This window comes from Barbus barbus (assembly GCF_936440315.1).
Source record: "Barbus barbus genome assembly, chromosome: 19".
In the NCBI taxonomy this organism is placed as follows: Eukaryota; Metazoa; Chordata; class Actinopteri; order Cypriniformes; family Cyprinidae; genus Barbus; species Barbus barbus.
This window is the reverse complement of record NC_136747.1, coordinates 6,609,804-6,629,706: the sequence shown is the minus strand read 5'-3', so window position 1 is coordinate 6,629,706 and position 19,903 is coordinate 6,609,804. Positions and strand designations below refer to the sequence as shown.

Sequence of the window (19,903 nt, the reverse complement as noted above, 5' to 3'; positions counted from 1 at the left end):
GCCAAACAAAGCCAATTTCACAGCTAAATAACCTGAACATCATGTTAAAGCCTATAAATCTGAATGTATAAATGGATAAAAGTACAGATTTACCAACTCAATTTTGCTCTCTAGCTGATCATTTCAAATAAAGTGAGGAAATAGTTGCCCCAAATTAATTTACTTTACTGTCTGAATATCACTGCATTAGATCAATCAAAAAGTGATGCTAATTGTCTTTTCTTTATACATTCTACTTTTCGAAAATGAATACTTTTATTCAATAAGGGTGCATTAACTTCATTGAATGTGACAGTGAAGATATTCATGATGTTACAAAACATCATATTACATTGTTCAATGAAAATGATGTGGATGTTTAGGGTTCTTTTTGCAACGGCACTTGTATGTTTCAAAATGTTCTATTTTTGCATGTGAGTGTACAGATGTATGTGTGTGCGCACATATGTACAGTTAGGTCCATATATATTTCTATATGGACACTGACACAACTTTCATAATTTTGGCTCTGTATGCCACCAGAATAGAATTAAAATGAAACAATCAAGATGAAACTGCAGACTTTAAGCTTTAATTCAAGGGGTTGAACAAATATATAACATAAAAAGCTTAGGAATTACAAACATTTTTATACAGAGCCCCTCCATTTTCAGGGTCTCAAATGTAATTGGATAAATAAATATAATCATATATAAAATGTTCATTTTGAACATTTTGCAATGACTGGCTGAAGTCTGGAAGTCATGGACATCACCAGAGACTGGGTTTCCTCCTTTGTGATGCTTTGCCAGTCCTTTACTGCAGCTGACTTCAGTTGTTGTTTGTTTGTGGGTATTTCTGCCTTTAGTTTTGTCTTTAACAAGTGAAATGCATGCTCAATCGGGTTGAGATCAGAAGATTGTCTTGGCCATTGCAGAATATTCAATTTTTTTTAACTTCAAAAACTCCTGGGTTGCTTTTGCTGTTTGTTTTGGGTCATCGTCCATTTGTACTAAGAAGTTGAATGACTTTAAGCACAATATGTTTTGGTCAACAGCTAAAATAATAAAAATTGTGCCTGTGTCCAAATATATATGGCCTAACTGTATATCTTTTATTATTATTTGGTGTAGTATTATTGAATGTTTTGAATATCTGTTTTTGTATTTGAGTATTTTGTATTTGTTTTTCTTGCAAGTTGATCTCAGTATTGCTAAGTAGAAAAGTAAATAAACTTCAAACTAAAAGTTTTCTATTTATTCTAATTTCAAATAAATGCAGTATTATTGAGCAAAAGAGACAAAAATATTTATATATTTTTTTTAAATTACCAAACTAATTTGAATATCAGTGTATATAGTGTTAACATTATTTTTGTTTTTAGAAATTAGTTGCTCGAAAAATTATGCTTCTTTTCAAATATATGCCAATTGACTTGATTTTTATATTTTTATACTGTGCCTAACTCCTTTCAAGAATAATAAAAGTTGATTTTTAAGTGCCCAAATACTTTTGGGCCATGGAACATTATCCCTTAAGTAAATATAATACCTTACATATTAAAGCAGCGGTTAAACTGGGAGACTATTGAAGACAGAAAAGTTGAGACTGCATGAGTTTTTAATATATTCAAGATCGTACATAATCCATCTAATATTAATTGCATAGATGACACAATTAAAAGATTAGTGGGATTATGATTATTCTGAAAAGCCCATTGAGGGATCTAATGCATAATCTGAGGATTAATTCAGCGCCGTGTTATGAGATTTTAGCAGAGCCGAGACGTACAGTAGAGTAGCTGTGGGATCTGTAGTGATTCCCAGATGAAGATGAATCATTGAAACTAAAGCGCAATCCTCAGTCTGGAGTGTTTTCAGATATTTGAGACACTCATCCACTCGACTGCACTGTAAATCGGCATCAGCAGTATTCCAGATGTGCTCACTGCACTGAAAGACTCTTTAGTGTGTTTTATTGAATGATTTCGAATGGGTGGATGAAAGAGGATCCCGAGTCAAATCACTACTGAAGCAGCACTGCAGGCCCAATGAGCTTCAGATAATTTTACTTCAGGGAAATCCAATAGAAACTATTTCTCTTTAGCACTAGTTTTTATTAATGGTTTTCATGTAATCCTACCGGTTTTTTAAGAGACATTTAATACATTTAAAAATCTAAAAAGCCACGTCCAGTTTGTTTTGTCCCACTATTTGTTCACTTAAAAATCTTTTTAATCAATGTGTATAAATCTGTACAAATCCAACTTCCATTTCGTCAGGCAACACTATTTTTAAATGCTAACTGAACTATCAAATGTGGATAAAGTTGACATTAAATCAATGTCAAATTTTAGACTCTTTAGTATAAGTTTGTGCTGTTTACAGTGTTATTAGACTTTAGCCGTTTATATTTTTATAAGCAACTGAAAAAAGCACAAATGTCAAAACTTCTCCAGGGCCCCAAAACACCCTCAGACCCCAGGGGGTTAATATTAAACAGCAAAAACTTTAGATGTTTGGTTTTGAAGGTTTTGGCATGCTCAGATTCATTACAAAATGTGTTTTCGGTCAAAACATGAAGATTTATGGTGTTAAATATTTGTTATTCAGAAATAATTGATGTTTTAGCTTTATGTAGATGTTTCAGATCTTCAGATGTCACCATTATAGTGATTAGTGTTTCAATGCAGCCTATGAATCTGAATTTATGATGCTAAATGGATGAAAGTACAGATTTGTCCCAAATGCATTTATGTCTATATGTCTTAATGTCATTGCATCAGATCAATCAAAAAGTGATGCTTTTTTATCTTTATTTATACGCTCTACTTTTTGCAATAAGGATGCATTAACGATCAAAAATGACAGTAAAGATGTTTATAAGGTTACAAAAGATTTCTATTTAACATTTTATTTTTTATTTAATTTCTATGTATTCTATTTCAAATAAATGCTGTTCTTCAGCATTGCAGCACAAATATATAATTTTAAAATATATTAAAGTAACAGACAGTCATTTTAAATTCTAATTTCATTTAATATTTATTAACTTCTACTATATTTTTGATCAAATAAATGCAGTCTTGGTGAGCATAAGAGACAAAAGCATTTTTTGGTCAAAACATGAGGATTTATGATAACTATGCGTTATTCAGAATTGATTGATGTTTTAGGTCTATGTAGGTGGTTCAAGTCACCATTATAGTGATTAGTGTGCATTATAGTGAAGTTTGTTCTATTTCAGTAAGCATATACTAAATTTTGTTTAGGTGTGTACAAACATAGTAAAGGTCTCTGCACACGGAGTCCGAAAATTATGCACGTTAAAAAATAAATATGACCTCATGTTGTGTCATTCACGTTTGCACACTGCCTCCGAAACTTTCTCCGGTCGAATTTTTTTTGGATCAGGTTCGATTCTCTGCGTTTTCACATCCGTAGCATACATTTTGATAGGAAAGGATGAGGAATATGAAAAAACGGAAAAACGCATGCGAAAATTTCAGACTCGGTGTGCAATGACCTTAACTCCATATAAGCTTCTCAGTTTCCTCAACAAATTGATACAGAATTTAGACACTTCTACATTTCTATTGTGTACAGTAATGTTCATGATCAGCTTAAAATTTAAGATCAATGAACAAATCCACAAGTTACAGTATTTTTATTTATTTTTTAGAACATAAGTTGGCATAGGTTTGTTTTTCCCAATATGTTGAGTATATTGAAGCTGGCTGGCTCAATTTTTTTTTTGTTTTCTTAACTTTATAGCATAATCTGTGCTATTGCTTTTGTTATTTATACTAACACAATACATTGCATTCAACAATACAAAAAACCCCTCAAAACACTGGTTTATAAAACAAATCTTTATTAAATGAAAAGCATTTTCTTTGTCAAGTACGAAATAGAATATACAAATACTTTACATTGTTGAAAACAACACCACAGTGAAAGTGAAAGAAAATCCATCAGTCAAAAACAACACGAGAGATGAGGTGCACAGACCTCTGAGAAACTGAGTTAGATCTGGACGTCTCATCGTTCAAGCAGCTCGGCAGAAGAAAACCAGCTAGAACCAGTGAATTCATGAAACTGGTCTTAGACAGGTAGTCTTGATGCCCATGGGTCCAGATCTGATCAGTGTGTACAGTGATGGTTCAGGGTGGCGTGACAGCCGACCAAACACCCGGTTTAACGCTGCCACAGTGTTCACTGTCAGCACCTGAAGCCAAATGAAGATGACGAAATCTGTACGCTGACATCACTATAAAAGGTGGCATTTCAATGTCATCTTAGGAGCAGAAAAGACCACAAGCATCAATTTGTAGGCAGCTACAGAAACGGTTCACACATTTACTAGCACATGTTGTTCCAAAGTGTCATTTTCTTTCTTTTGCGAAACACTAATGAAGACGCAGAATGTCCGAGCAGCTTTTATCTACAACAAAAGTTGGATTTATAATATTAAACTCCAAGATGAAGAAAGGCATTAAAAGTGGCCCATGTGATTCATATGCGTCTTTCAAAGGATTTAGAAGCAATATATCATTTTGTGAGAAGCAAATTGATAATCTTTCACTCCACCAAGCTCTAAAAAGCCATATGGACTATTAAAATAGTGCATTGATATCATTAATATCTATTGTCTTGTTACCAAATTTCATGTCAAACTTGCATCAAAAGCCAAGTAAACAATGACTTTCCTGTATTTTCCTCACATAAAGCTTTTTCAGAAGACATGAAATATGCACATACAAGTCATATGGATCACTTTTATGGTGTTAAAGTTGGACTGTGGCAGCTCAGACATTCTACCTACTATCTCCTTATATGTTTCTTGGTTTCCAACGAGTTAGTAAATGATGACAGAACTATACAAGTCATTTTTGCGAACTATTCCTTTAATATCGTAATAAATCAGTCTCAAAACATAATGGTGGAAGTCTTATCAGTTCTTCATGTAGCAGTTTTGAGGTTTTTTTCTGGTAATATGGCTGTGAGCGTGTCTAAAGGTGCTGGTATTGTGGGATTGGTGCAGCACAGTGTCGTCAACGGCACAGACCAAAGGAAAGAGACAACACTGGACACATTCAGACGTCAGATTTTGACTGCTGGTGAGGACCACAAAGCCCTCCAAAAGTTTTCTGAGGGGTCCATGAGCAGAGCTCTTCAGACTCTTTGGCATTCATTACCAATTAGAAGAAATATTTAATTTCATTTACATTTATATAAAAATTAATTTTGGAACAGAAACTAAGTAAAACATCAGACACAGAAGCTCTACTTCCCACACCGCTATGTACTCTAAGTAAATTCACAATAAAATGACTTTGTGTTTGACTTATCCTACTAAAACTCTATCTGTACACATCTACTTTGTAAACCCCTTTGTTTTTTTTCTCACACACACACACACACACACACACATTTACTTGCGCTGTATAACAGCGACACGAACACATCTCTGGGACCTTATGAGAACACAGAATAGTTCATATGCATCGTCGTCCAATCAGCTCACATGAAATCATTTAGCTCCGCCTCCAGCGCAGCAGCCATCTCATCAGCCTCTGAACTGCTGCCCTCCTCATCCTCATTGGAGTCTTTACTGGAGTCATCGTTGTTATCTTCTCTGCCCTCCTCCAGTTTTCTTTTGTGGCCCCTAAAGATAGAAACACAGAGGCGTCGGTCAGTGATGCTCGTTAGTCAAAGAAGTTTGGAGAGAAAAGCTCCCTGGTTCAAAGCGGTCTGGTTGCCAGGTTTATGTATGGCAGTGTTGAGTGTTGTTGACAGTGATTGGTTGCAGCACTCTGTCATGGTTTGCAGGCCGCTGGTTCACATGTCATCATGAGCGGCGGGGATCGGTGCCAGGAGCCTGAAGCACCACAAAACAAAAAATGCCATCCTAACTTAGATGGCACTCTTTGAGAATAGGAACAAACTGGTGGCTACGTATGCTTGCCTAAGAGCAATAAAAGAACAAATCTCATGCTCTTTGGAGTGAGAACTATGAAATATTCAATTAACTATTCTCTATCATGACATTAACAGAAAAGTAGCTAGTAGAAAAATAAGCTCCCCTTAAATGGCAGGTTAGTGTCCTCGTTACACATTTCTTGTAGTTGTTGTAAAACAAATATTATTGGAGTATATTTTACTACAAAATACTATTTTCAGTCCTTCTACTTAAAAATTTCACGTTTAATTCAATGTGTTATTTGCCATTTCTTTATTAATTTTGAAATTTACTAGAAATTGACAAACTACTACACCTTTGTTTTTTCTCAATTTGGGGATTTTCTAATCTGTATTGTAGAAAAAATATTTTTAATTAACGACCAAAAATGTAACTTTGGCAGTGGCCCACATTTTTACTCAACTCACTAATGCAACGATTGTGAAATTAAGGGAGTGATATCTTTTGGACCCTTTCTACAGCATGACGGGAAGACTATGGTGTTATGTTTGTGCCAAAACAGTAAACGGTACAAATCAGTCAAACACTTTTTTGGCACAATTGGAACGCCATATTACACAAGTAAATAATCTCATTCCATTTTTTCAATTTTTACACAAATTTTAGGAGTTACATAAGCATCAAACTGAACCATTTAACCCTGTTAGGTTACATTAATTCAAATTTATATTTTTAAAAATGTATTTAATATTTAAAAATAATGACCTCACACAACCCAGTTTTTAATTTGAATTAAGACATTTCATTATCATAAAATAAAATAAGTTATTCAATTATCACAAACCCCAAGATGGTTACCACAACCCTAACAACATACTATAGATATGTATGAATTAATTACTTTATCGTCTACTTAGACTACCTTGAAAAAGAACTGGACTCGCAAGGTGCTATTGATGGATGGATTATATAACTGATTCAAAGAAAGAGACACTATTCTACCACTAATAATGCAAATACTAAAATTCAAATGTCATGCTAACAGCAGAACTGCACTTCTGATACCCCTCTTTCACAAAACATAGACTTACAGAAGAAAATATGGATGGGGCACTGAAGAGAGAGCACATCCTCTCTCATAAATGTGTATTTCTGTTGAAGCGCTTCTGACAGTACGATGATGCAACACACCGTCCTGCTCACAGCCGCTGTGCATGAATACTGCTCTCATAAACACAGAATCCTGAACACAAGATTCATTTCAAATCTGATGCCCTACTGATTGGGCAAAGAATTCAGTTCAATGCTAATTAATTAAAAGATTGAACCCATCGATCACTGCTCCACCTAGAAGAACACCATTCAAAAGTTTGGGGTCAAATAAATAAATTATTTTATTCAGCAGCAATGATGCATTAAATTGATCAAATATGATAGTAAAGATATTTATAATGTTACAAACGATTTCTGTCTCAGAAAATGCTGTTCTTTTGAAATTTCCATTCATCAAAGATGAAAAAATGAAAAGCAGCACAACTGTTTTCAGTATAGATAATAATCCAAAATGTTTCTTGAGCAGCAAATCAGCATATTAGAGTGATTTCTGAAAATGCAGCTTTTATCACAGGAACAATATTCACATAGAAAACAGTTATTTGATATAATATTTAGTAATATTACTAAATAGTAATATTATTTCACAAAATAACTGTTTTTACTGTATTTATGATCAAGTAAATGAGAGGTGAGCTTACCGACTCAACATATATATATAAAAAAAATTAAACCTGTATAACTTCTTTAGAGAATATTTCACAGATTTTTTTCATACAAAGAAAGCACATGATTTGTGCGCAATATTAATTCTTCTGAAGTCATACAATACCTTTTTGTGAGGAACAGACTGAAATATATATTTTTTTTAATGTAATTATTTGTTAAAAATCTTCCACTGTAGTTCTTTCGCTTTAAATTTCTGTCACACAAAGCTATGACTTGACATCAGAAAACTTGAAATAAAGAGCACAAATCAGAGAGAGACATTTATGCTACTTTTATGGTGCTTTTGTGTTTCATGGTAGAAAGATATGAATACAGGTTTGGAAAGACTGAATACATTTGCGGGTGAACTATTCCTTTAACGCACCCTGCAGTAACATGTGTAGGAACATTAGCTTCACATACATGGAAGCCAATCAAATTGACACTGACAAACACACACAACTACCTTGTAAGCAAGTTTTGAAGAAGTCAGACATAATAATGCTCTGCCGGAGCTAAATAAGCGCCAGCTGTCATTAGATGTGCTGACAGTACAGACAGCTGCTTTGATCACTGGATAGTATGTGCATCTCACATTTAGTGTAATGATGAATCCACTACCACCTGCTGATAAAGAACCAATGAATAAAAGATCAAAGCAAAGGAAGGACAGAAAATGGAAAACATTAGGAAAGAAAGTCAACCTGACAATGGAGCAGACCGTGTGTTTGATATTTATGGAGTAACGGGGGAAATGAGGCTCAGTGTTGTGTTCACATAATTTCTGTCCGTGTCCATGCACCTAGGATAATTAGAAGAAATACAAACAGGAAGTTTGTCTCAAAGTTCTGGAAGCTGTTTGAGCATTGCAGTACTATCATGTAAATTCACTGTGCATGTACACAAACTGCAGATTTTAGTTTAACAGTGATTCGTAACACCACACAGTCTTACATCTTCAATCAAAGCACAGCGCTGATACTCAGACTGCCATTATTACCCTTTCTTTATGTGATATTTAATATGAGAAAATCTGAAATCAGATTTAACTCAGAATAAAGAAGAATATGAAGTTAGGAATAAAACAGAGGTTGCAAATTGCACATGGGAGCTCCTCGTTAAGGTTATCATCTTAGCCAACAAAAATAACTACATTAACTACAAAACAAAGAAATGAAACGAAAAGTGGGGTTTTAACTTTAAACAGAATTACATAATGACTTTGGTTGTCATATTTTCAATCAGTGCTAGACAGTCTATTATATCTATAAGTTTTTTTTATTTAATGCACTTTGTAGTGTTACAAGAAAATGAAAAGCAAAAATGAAAACTAAAACTATACCAAAACTAAATAAAAATGAAAAATATTCACAAATTAAAATCAACTTACGCCCCAATAAAACTACAGCGATAGCCAAAACACACAAATAAAAACAGCAAAATTACAACAACCATTCCCGCACATTAGGCTGCTTAAAAATGTGGAAGAACGCATAAATCACAGATTAAATAGTTTTTAATTATTCTCTTGTTTAGCACAAAACGAAAAGTAAATTGATCGAGGTAAAAAGCCTACGCATAATTTCCCTTCATGCACACACACACATACAGTTCAATACACACACATTATAAAACACCTATAACGTGGCAGTGTAATTATGCTGGGATATGCACACGGACAGTCTCTTTGTAAATGCCAGAAATTTATTAACAAGTACTCATTGCAGCAGGTTTGCAAACATGACTTGTGTGCATGTTTTATGCATATACTTGTTGCATTAAAAGCATATATTTAATCAGTTCATGTGTTCCCTGGGAATCAAACCCATGACATTGGCGTACACTCTGCTGTTTGAACTACAGAAATGCTTAAACAGAAATAGCCAAAAATGGTCTTTTTATGGTGCAACTATGAAATCACAACCCCGTAACATACAGTGTTTGGAAAAAGACAAATCACTGTTTCTGCGGACAACTCCACAAAAATTACAACTGACCAAAAGCAAAACCAAAAGTTTACATGAAACCTCATCTTCAGACTACAAAGAAATGCTGTATTGTTGATTTGTCTGGAGAGTTTTCTGACAACGGCTCAACACTCTGTGTCTGTGACCCCGCTGACTCAACAACACCTCACAGCACACGTCTGAAAATAATATGCATGCTTGAGACACCTCAACACAGAGCACCTTCTCCATTGGGAATAGTGCTGTCAGGCTGGAAAACCAGCAGGACACATGGAGGACTTCTTTTCAAACCGCAAATAGACTCGTCGCTAATGGCGCAGTGGCAAAACAGAACAAAAGAAGGAATATCCCTGTTTCTTACATTCTGTCTCACTCCCTCAGTCTCTCACTGTCTACAAGAAAAGATTACATAAGCACCTGAAAGATTTAAACAGGACAAAGCCCTCATAGCCGAGAGAAAGAAAGGCAACTTGAGGAAAAGCTTGGTGATGAGGAAAGACAAAAGAGAAAGTATAAGACAGGGAGAAATACTGAAAACACAGAAAGAATAAAAGCACAACATCATTTTTTTTAGCCTTCATATCGGGCCAAACCTGTATTTTCTTTCTTCTGTGGAACTCATAAGATGGTTCATGGGAAACTGAAGAAAGGAAATCATACAGGTGAGTGAACGATGACAGAATTATACTATCCTTTTAAAGCCACAAAAGAGGCTTTCAATCAACCCTGGAGGTTTAATGATGTGTGCTCGATTGAACCCACAAGGCTTCGTTCTCATACGGCCGTGTGTTAAGCACCATGATGGGCAGTATTGATTGAAGACAATGGGGGTAATTGATGGGTGTACATGCATGTAGTAGACAGCACGGGTCAATAAGTGTCACATTTTGTCCTGATGCATCCTCAAGAATCAGTGTGAAGATGAGGTCAGGACGGGTGAATGAGGCATGAATGTTTGCAGATCGTTTCAGACATCATGGAGTTTGTTTACTGTAGCATTCGCAAAGACAGACCGCACACATTTAAGTACTGTGGCCCATCAATTACTTGGGAAAAAGACTAAGCTTCTGTTGGCAGAAAAAGGGAAAACCCAGCAAAATGACTGCTTTTAATGTTTATGTTAGTTTTAAAGGGGTCATGTGATGTTGCTAAAAAGAACATGACTTGACTAATCCAGTGCATTGTGATCGGCCGAATACCTCAAGCATGTGACGGAAATGTTACGCCCCTTACCGTATTGTGATGCCGTGTCCCGCCGCGACGAGACAAAAACAATAAAACCCATTATAAACGAGGCATTTGTTGCATAATTACTGATTATAATGACTTATACTGTCTTTTACGCATCGCGTTGCATCATGCCGCGTAAACATTACCATGTCTTCATTTGTGATCGGAGAAACAACAAACAACAAGCGCTACTCTACACAGCTCAAAACTCACGTTTGAATCATCAGTGGAAAAATTCTTTAAATAAGAAAACATACTTACAGGCTGTGAGTCAGAAGCGCCAGACTGTCCTTGCAATGTTGGAATTGCCCCACTTTATAGAAAAAGCCTTTGTGCACAGCTGGCAGGCTACTCTCACAGGTTCAGGAAATAGTCCTCCGTAAAATGCGCTGCACACACTCTAATATTTGGGTTGAACTGTTCTGGAACAGTGTTGTAAATATAACTTAACCACTGATTTTTAGTTGTGTACTCATTTGGAAGCCCAAACAATGTACTTTCGCTTTCAGAACGAAACACACAGCGTCTCCACGACATGGCGCCAGCGGCAGCAACAATACTACAGTGAGAATAAAAATCACGCCTATACGTTTGGGCGCTGTTATGCAAATCTTCCCACACCGTGACATAGACATGTGGGGGCGTGTTTGAACGAGCCGTTTTAGGAAGGCGTGGTCGAGTCTTAACTTTTATAAAGAACAGCTTCAGGGATCTTATCTATGCACAATCAGCTTGTAACATCCACACTACAGGCTGCATTTATTTGATCAAGTACAACAAAAGCAGTAATATTGTGAAATATTATTATAATTCAAATGAACTTCTATTGGAATATATTTTAAAATGTAATTTATTGCTGTGATGCAAAGCTGAATTTAAGCATCATTACTCCAGTCTTCAGGGTCACATGATCCTTCAGAAATAATTCTAATATACTGATTTGCTGCTCAAGGAACATTTCTGATTATTATCAATGTTGAAAACAATTGTGCTGCTTCATATTTTTGTGGAAACAGTTTTTTTCAGGATTCTTTGATAAATGTCTTTGCTGTCACTTCCAATCAATTTAATGCATCGTTGTTGAATAAAAAGTATTAATTTCTTAATATTCTTACTGACACCCATATTTGAAACATTAGTATGATATTAAAGGGGTCATATGATGCGATTTCATGTTTCCTGTGTCTTTGGAGTTCTACAAGCTGTCCGTGCATTTAGAAGATCTGTAAAGTTGCAATGACTAAAGTCTCAAACCCAAAGAGATATTCTTTATAAAATTTAAGGGTGTATTCACACCTGTCTTGTTTGGTTCGATTGAATCGAACTCAAGTCCTTTTCCCCGCTTGGTGCGGATCTTTTGGGCAGGTGTGAATACAGCAATCGCACTCGAGTGTGGACTAAACAACTGAACCGAGACCCGGCTGAAGAGGGGGTCGCGGTCCGCTTCCAAATGAACTCTGGTACGGTTGAATGGATGAACCAATGAATGGATGACCTTACGCACATGTGTGGTTTTGTTTACGGTTTCTGGTTCACTTGCAAAAAGGGCAGTGTGAAAGCAAACCGCGCCAAAAAAATTATACATTATAACATTGTACTTGGTCTGGAGCAAAGCAAGTGAACTAGTGGACATTCCTGGTGTGAATAACCCTAAGACTCATCAACACCTTCCTAAAACGGCTCATTTAAACCTACCCCCACAAATCTACGTCACTGTGTTGGACGATTTCTATAACACCCCCCAAATGCAGAGGTGGGTAGTAACGAGTTACATTTACTTCGCTACATTTACTTGAGTACATTTTTTGGGTAACTAATACTTTTAGAGTATATTTAAAAATGGGTACTTTTACTCTTACTCAAGTATATTTTTAGTGAAAAAACTGTACTTTTACTTCGTTACTGTGGGCGACGCTCCTCTCGTTACTTTATCTTAATGCAATATAAATAAATATAAAAAAGTAAAAAATGCTTCAATTTATTCCAAACGCGCCATCTACTTTTCTCTGGGCAATAAGCGATGCCCGTTCGCGAATGATTCATTCTTTTGAGTCAATTCTGTTCAAAGGCTTGATCGAACCATTTGGCAAACCAGTGAATTGGTTCACAAATCAGTTTGAATGATTCGTTCAGTTCCCTGCTGCATAATCGGAGTCGTCTGAAGCGGTTCTCACTCAGAGTTGTAACAGAAAGTTTAAGAACATCAAGAGCGTTGAAGACGTGACTTTGGGTCTACAGTCAATTGAAAGCAAATCTTCAAAGGCTATTGTTTGCTAGCTATGAAGATCTTTATTAGATGAACGCCACGTGTGCTGTCTACGGTTCCACAGGTATAGATTTGATTGCAGTACATGATACCACTATGACATTACCAGTTTGTTGTACATGTACCTTATACATTAAAAACAATGTATAATTTATACATTAAATAAGCTGTCACAGAGTATGAAATGAACACCCGCCAAACCCGTGTTATCTCTGCGCAGTGGCGCGCAACCTGTTCCAGGAGGAATGCCTTTTTGCCTAGACACAATATTGATATTTTCACAATATTTACGCTTATAGAAATATTGTTTACATTTTGCAGAACAGATGGAAGAAGATCCGTCAATGTGCATTTGTTTCGTTATGTTCAGATGTTCATGTGAGGAGTTTTCACTCTTCTCCGTGGTTATATACATATATAATGCATAACTATTATACTTTGAAAACTGGAGTAAAAGCTGATATAAATTCTGATTTGCATCACTGAATTAAATTATATTTTAGAGTCATATGATCCGTCAGAAATGATTCTAATATATTTATTACCAGTGTTGTTGAAAAAACAGCATATGCTGGTTAGGTATGTTTTGAAGCTAGGATGCTGGTCATGTGCTGGTCTTAAGCTGGTCGGACCATCTTAAACCAGCAAAGGACCACCTTAAACCAGCTCAAACCAGCATCCTATGCTTCAAAACATACTTAACCAGCATATGCTGTTTTTTTCAACAGGGAACAGTTTTACTGCTTAATATTTTTTGGAGCCTGTGACATTTTGTTCAGGATTCTTTTTTGAATAGAAAGCTAAAAAGAACAGCACTGATAATAAATCAACATATTGGAATGATTTCTGAAGGATAATGTGACTGAAGACTGGCGTAAAGGCTGATAAAAATTATGATTTGCATCACTGAAATAAATTACATTAAAAAAACTAAAAATCTTTACGGCAGTGTGTTTGTGTATATATATATATATATATATATATATAAAATAACTATATATATAAAAAATAGACTATAGATATTCAGTATATGATCCAAAGTACCTAGTAACTAACTAGTTGAGTAGTTTTTTTTTATCCGATACTTTTTTACTCTTACTCAAGTAGCTATTCAGACTATTACTTGAGTAAATATTTCTAAAAGTATTTTTACTTGAGTACAGTTTTTGCATACTCAACCCACCTCTGCCCAAATGTTTATGGAAAGAAAGAAGGTGTAACTTTTATTCTCACTGTAGTATTGCATTGCCGTCGTGTTGTAGAGACGCTGTATGTTACCAAATATGGTAAGGGGCATAACATTTCCGTCACACGCTTGAGGTATCTGGCCAATCACAACGCACTGGATAGCTGGCCAATCAGAGCAAACCGCGCTTTTCAGAACAATGAGCTTTTTAAAAATCTGAAAGCCAGAGCAGAGAGGAGTAACAATAATGTACGGTATGTGGAAAATAATGTTTTTTGAAACTTAAACCATGTGTAAACAGTGCGTTACACCAAATACACAAAATAATGTTATTTTTAGCATCGTCATATGACCCCTTTAAACTTCTGAATGTTGACAAAAACTACAAATGGATCATATATTGATGACACATGCACAGCACATGATCATATTCGATATGTTTCCATACGCAACTGTGTGAACAAGATATATATCAACAGGAAAATTATTCAACTATTTCATTTGGTCCTTTAAATCCTGATTCTGAGTCCGCTGGTCTGGGTCACTGGATGCTCTTTAAACAGCAGGATGTCAGACAGCGCTGTACAGTCTTCATTAAAAGCACCGCAGCACACAGCAGGAGTCTCGTGGACTGACCTGGAGCTTTGATGGTTCTAGCAGGTCTATGTAACAGATTTAAGGCTCAGTGATTTTAAGATGGCTCCATTAACTTGTAATTAATTAAACCACACAGGCAGAGTTCTGATGTAAAAAATAAGAAACAGCAGTGCTTTTAATGAAGCAAATAGACAGTATGAATGTTTTAGGCCAGTTAAGGTTTCAGGTTAGTTTAGTTTTCCAACATAACATGCTGGTGGAAAGAGTAAGTAAGGAAATGGTAAGCATGATGATTGTGTTTACAACAAACTTTCAGATAAGCAATGTCACTTTCATTTACAGCTCTATTGCTCTCTATCCCTGTCTTTCCTGTCATTCTGCTAGGAGGCTTCCTGAAGTGGACGTAAAGTGAATGTAATGACAATATACTGTAACTTTTTTTAGTTAAATATCACTACCTTTGAAATTCATCCATTTGGGGTAAAAATAATATTTAAAAAAAAAATAAATTAATACTTTTATTCATAAAGGACACATTCAATTGATCAATAATAACAACAGTAAAGACATTTATAATGTTACTAAATATATTTCAAATAAATGCTGTTCTTTTGAACTTTCTATTTATCAAACAATCATGAAAAATAATAATAAATGTTTCTTGAGCAGCAAATAATTATATATTGGAATGATTTTGAAGGATCATGCTACACTGAAGTAATGATGCTGAAAATTCAGCTCTGCATCACAGGAATAAATTTCATTTTAGGGGAAGTCGTGGCCTAATGGTTAGAGAGTCGGACTCGTAACCCAAAGGTTTTCTGTTTCAGCATTTTCTGTTTTACTGTACGTTTGATCAAATGAATGCAGCTGTGGTGAGCAGAAGAGACTGCTTTCAAAAACATCTTAAATATCTTGGGGTCTTTAAAAAATCTCAACAACCCCAAACTTAGTATATTTGTAGCTTTTAGTGCATGTATGGCATATAACAACATAAAAACATCACAGCACTAACAGCTCAGAGAAGCGACTCTGGGAGAACAGACTCTAATCACGCTTGACATGCTGCCAGTGCTTATTAATTTATGAGCAATTTAAGAGTGTAAAACTTTCAAGCTTAACACTGCTCATCATAAACCAATTAATCTCTAGCCCTGAAAACATAAAACCATAATTAGCCCAAACAGCTATAAAAGTCAGGATTATTGACACTGCTCTCATAAGAGTTTAATGTAGGACAAATGATTGTTCTTCCAGAACAATAGCGTGACCTGTAACAAGCAAAATGAAGATTAAATAAAACAACTGAGAGAAAACTAAGCTGATCTGCATTTCATAAATCCACACAAACATGAATCAGTGAATACTTTTCAGACATAATTTACTGGCAGATGACAAAACAAGTCAAAAATCTAATAAAATAGATGCACTAAAAGTAATCTGTAATCTCTATGTTCTCAATCATATAGATTCAGAATCAGTAGTTGTTTTCTGTAAACTGTCATTTTTGAGTGATCGATCTATCACTTTACCATTAGAATTAGCACTGTCTTGTTAAAGCACTTATTGTGTGTTAAACAAAACTTTACAGAAATGCAGTTCAGAAGTGCATGACACAGAGAAACAAGAGAGAAAGTGAGGGGCCGGTATGAGAGGGAGGAAGTCCTTGCACCTCATCATCCATCATCTCAACAGTCTTTCACCGTATTTAATCCATCACAGGTCTGTTCTGGGAGGACATAAAAAGAAGCCGGCCCTATTCAAAGATCATCCATTTACCCAGAAGCCCCCGGACGCAGCGGCAGTGATACATCAATTACAGTGTGCATGAGAAATGCAGCTGCATTCATCTACAGTAAGGGCAAAAAGTCACCATTTAACGACAATTACCAAGTAACTAAGGAGTGATGAGAGTGAAATTTCTCATTTATCTCTATTTAACCACTGGAATAAAATACAAACGCACATTTCCACGAGGAACCTCAGATTTGGAAGGACTAATCGGGAAAGCCGATTAGTCACCAGAAGAGACGGACGACCGCTCGCGTAAGTGTTTTGAATAACTTGGTCGCAGTTCTGTTGTTTAAATTATTTACTTGCTACTAGGAAGGAATAGTTCGTTTCTTACCTATTTCTACTCTGCATTTTCGTTGGTTTTTCTGTTTGATTGCACTTACTGGTAATTAGAATAATTTGCGCCTCAGCTGAGAACGAGCCTGTGTGATTGTGCAAAGTGTTAGTTTCGTCTTGAGCTATTAGCAGTCCTACCTTATTGGCTGGGCTGATCAGAAGCCGGCAACAGCTGTTTTCACTCTAGTTTCTTAGACTGTATTTATTTGATGTCAGAGCGCTGACGTTCAGCCTCCTCGTGTGAAGACCAACGAGTGTAAAGACAGACGACTTTCTCCTGCGCGACTTTGACCGAGCAACGACACCGAGCACACACTTGAGTATCGTTTTTATCTTCCCTCACGCTTTCCTATCCTCTATCATGCGTTTCCAAACCATTCCGGTTCTCTCTCTACCTCGCTCTAAAAACACACGCAGAAGGTTACGTAACCTGCTAACCTCTAAATCTCTACATCTTCCACCTCTTTTGCACCTCTTTCTTTCTCTGTAGGTCTTTGGAATTGCCAGTCAGCTGTCAACAAAGCCGACTTCATTTCTGCATTTTCCTTACATTCCACACTCAGCATCCTGGTCTTGACTGAGACCTGGATTCGTCCAGAAGACACGGCAACCCCAGCTGCGCTCTCTCACAATTTCTCTTTCTCTCACACCCCTAGGCAAATTGGCCGGGGTGGGGGCACTGGTTTGCTCATTTCTAACAATTGGAAATACTCTACCCACTCTCCCCTAGGCAATCTCAACTCATTTGAATCGCATGTCGTTACTGTGACAGCTCCTATAAGACTCCAGATTGCTGTCGTAATCTATCGTCCACCGGGTCAAATACCACCAACCTTCCTAGATGAGCTGGACGGACTGCTGTCCTCTTTCATGGAGGATGGCACTCCACTCTTAGTCTTTGGCGATTTCAACATTCACCTAGACAGGCCTTATGCTACAGACTTCCAGTCACTCCTAGCTTCATTTGATCTCAAACGCCTCACCACTACTAGCACGCACAAATCAGGTAACCAACTCGACTTAATTTACACACGCAATTGTTCTACAGATAACATTCTGGTACAACCACTACATATCTCTGACCATTTCTTCATTACATTTACTTTACATTTTGCTACCCAGGTGCCACCATCTCCCTTACCGGTTACTTTCAGACGCAACCTACGCTCCCTTTCCCCCTCCCTTCTTTCCTCTGTAGTATCCTCCTCTCTTCCCTCGCCTACCCATTTCTCTTCTCTGGATGTAAATGCAGCCACTGACACTTTATGCTCTACCTTAACCTCTTGTCTAGACGACATCTGTCCTCTCTCCTCCAGGCCAGCACGGGCTGCTCCTTCTAACCCCTGGTTATCCGATGTTCTTCGTGAGAATCGGACCAAACTCAGAGCGGCAGAGAGAAAATGGCGCAAATCAAACGATCCGTCGGACCCGAGTAGGTATCAGTCTTTGCTTTCATCTTTCTCTACTGAAGTCCACACTGCCAAATCCTCACATTTCCACAACAAGATCACCAGCGCTCCAGACATGTGTAATCTCTTCAGAACATTTAATTCTCTCCTCTGTCCCACTCCTCCACCTCCCACCACTTTGATAACCGCTGATGACTTTGCCTCTTTTTTCACAGACAAAACTAGAACAATCAGTAACCAGTTCTCAACTCCACAGGACCTCCAATCAACCACATCCACTGCTCTAACGCCCATCTTCTCCTTCTGTCCCCTCACCGAGGCAGAAGTATCCAAACTTCTCCTCTCCAGCCATCCTACAACATGTCCTCTCGACCCGGTCCCCTCACACCTTCTCCAAACAATCTTTCCCACACTCTTACCGGCACTCACACACATTATCAACACATCTCTCCTCACAGGCATCTTCCCCACAGCATTCAAGCAGGCTCGGGTAACCCCACTGATCAAAAAACCTACATTAAACGCTTCTCTTTTAGATAACTACAGACCTGTCTCTCTCCTTCCATTCGTAGGGAAAACACTCGAACAAGTTGTCTTCAACCAGCTCTCGCGGTTTCTTTCACAGTACAACAAACGGGATGCTAAACAGTCAGGTTTCAGGAGTGGCCATTCAACAGAGACTGCGCTACTCTCAGTCACTGAAGCCCTGCGAACTGCAAAGGCTGATTCCAAATCGTCAGTCCTCATTCTGCTGGATCTTTCTGCTGCTTTTGACACTGTCAATCATCAGATTCTCCTGTCTACACTCTCATCACTGGGCATCACTGGGATTCCTCTTCGCTGGTTTGAATCCTATCTCACCGGTAGATCCTTCAGGGTGGCCTGGGGAGGGGAGGTATCCAAACCACATCAACTGGTCACTGGAGTTCCTCAGGGATCGGTTCTTGGACCCCTCCTCTTCTCCACATACACTACATCGCTGGGTCCCATCATACATGCACATGGCTTCTCCTATCACTGCTATGCCGATGACACACAGCTCTCTCTCTCTTTTCAACCAGATGACCCAACGGTAGCTGCACGGATCTCAGGCTGCCTGGCGGACATCTCGGCATGGATGAAAGAACATCACCTACAGCTCAACCTGGCAAAGACGGAACTTCTGGTCTTCCCTGCCACTCCGACTCTACAGCATGACTTCACGATTCAGTTAGGCTCATCAATGATTACCCCATCAATTTTGGTCAGAGATCTTGGTGTAATCTTTGATGACCAGCTGACCTTCAAAGAGCACATTGCAAAGACTGCTCGATCCTGCAGGTTTGCACTACACAACATCAGAAAGATCAGGCCCTTTCTGACAGAGCATGCTGCGCAACTTCTTGTCCAGGCCCTTGTTGTTTCTTGACTGGACTACTGCAATGCTCTTCTGGCTGGTCTGCCATCAAACACAATC

The 19,903-nt window shown here is 37.3% G+C and overlaps 1 protein-coding gene across 1 annotated transcript in view; it reads right to left on the bottom strand.

Moving 5' to 3' along the window:
* Positions 1-3,837: 3,837 nt before the first annotated feature.
* Positions 3,838-19,903, bottom strand: part of ctdp1 (CTD (carboxy-terminal domain, RNA polymerase II, polypeptide A) phosphatase, subunit 1) — a 125,424-nt gene continuing 109,358 nt past the window's right edge. The window contains exon 13 of the mRNA XM_079442090.1: positions 3,838-5,646. Within this exon, the coding sequence (XP_079298216.1) occupies positions 5,502-5,646 (145 nt within the window). The 3' untranslated portion in view covers positions 3,838-5,501. The remainder of the gene's footprint in view (positions 5,647-19,903) is intronic.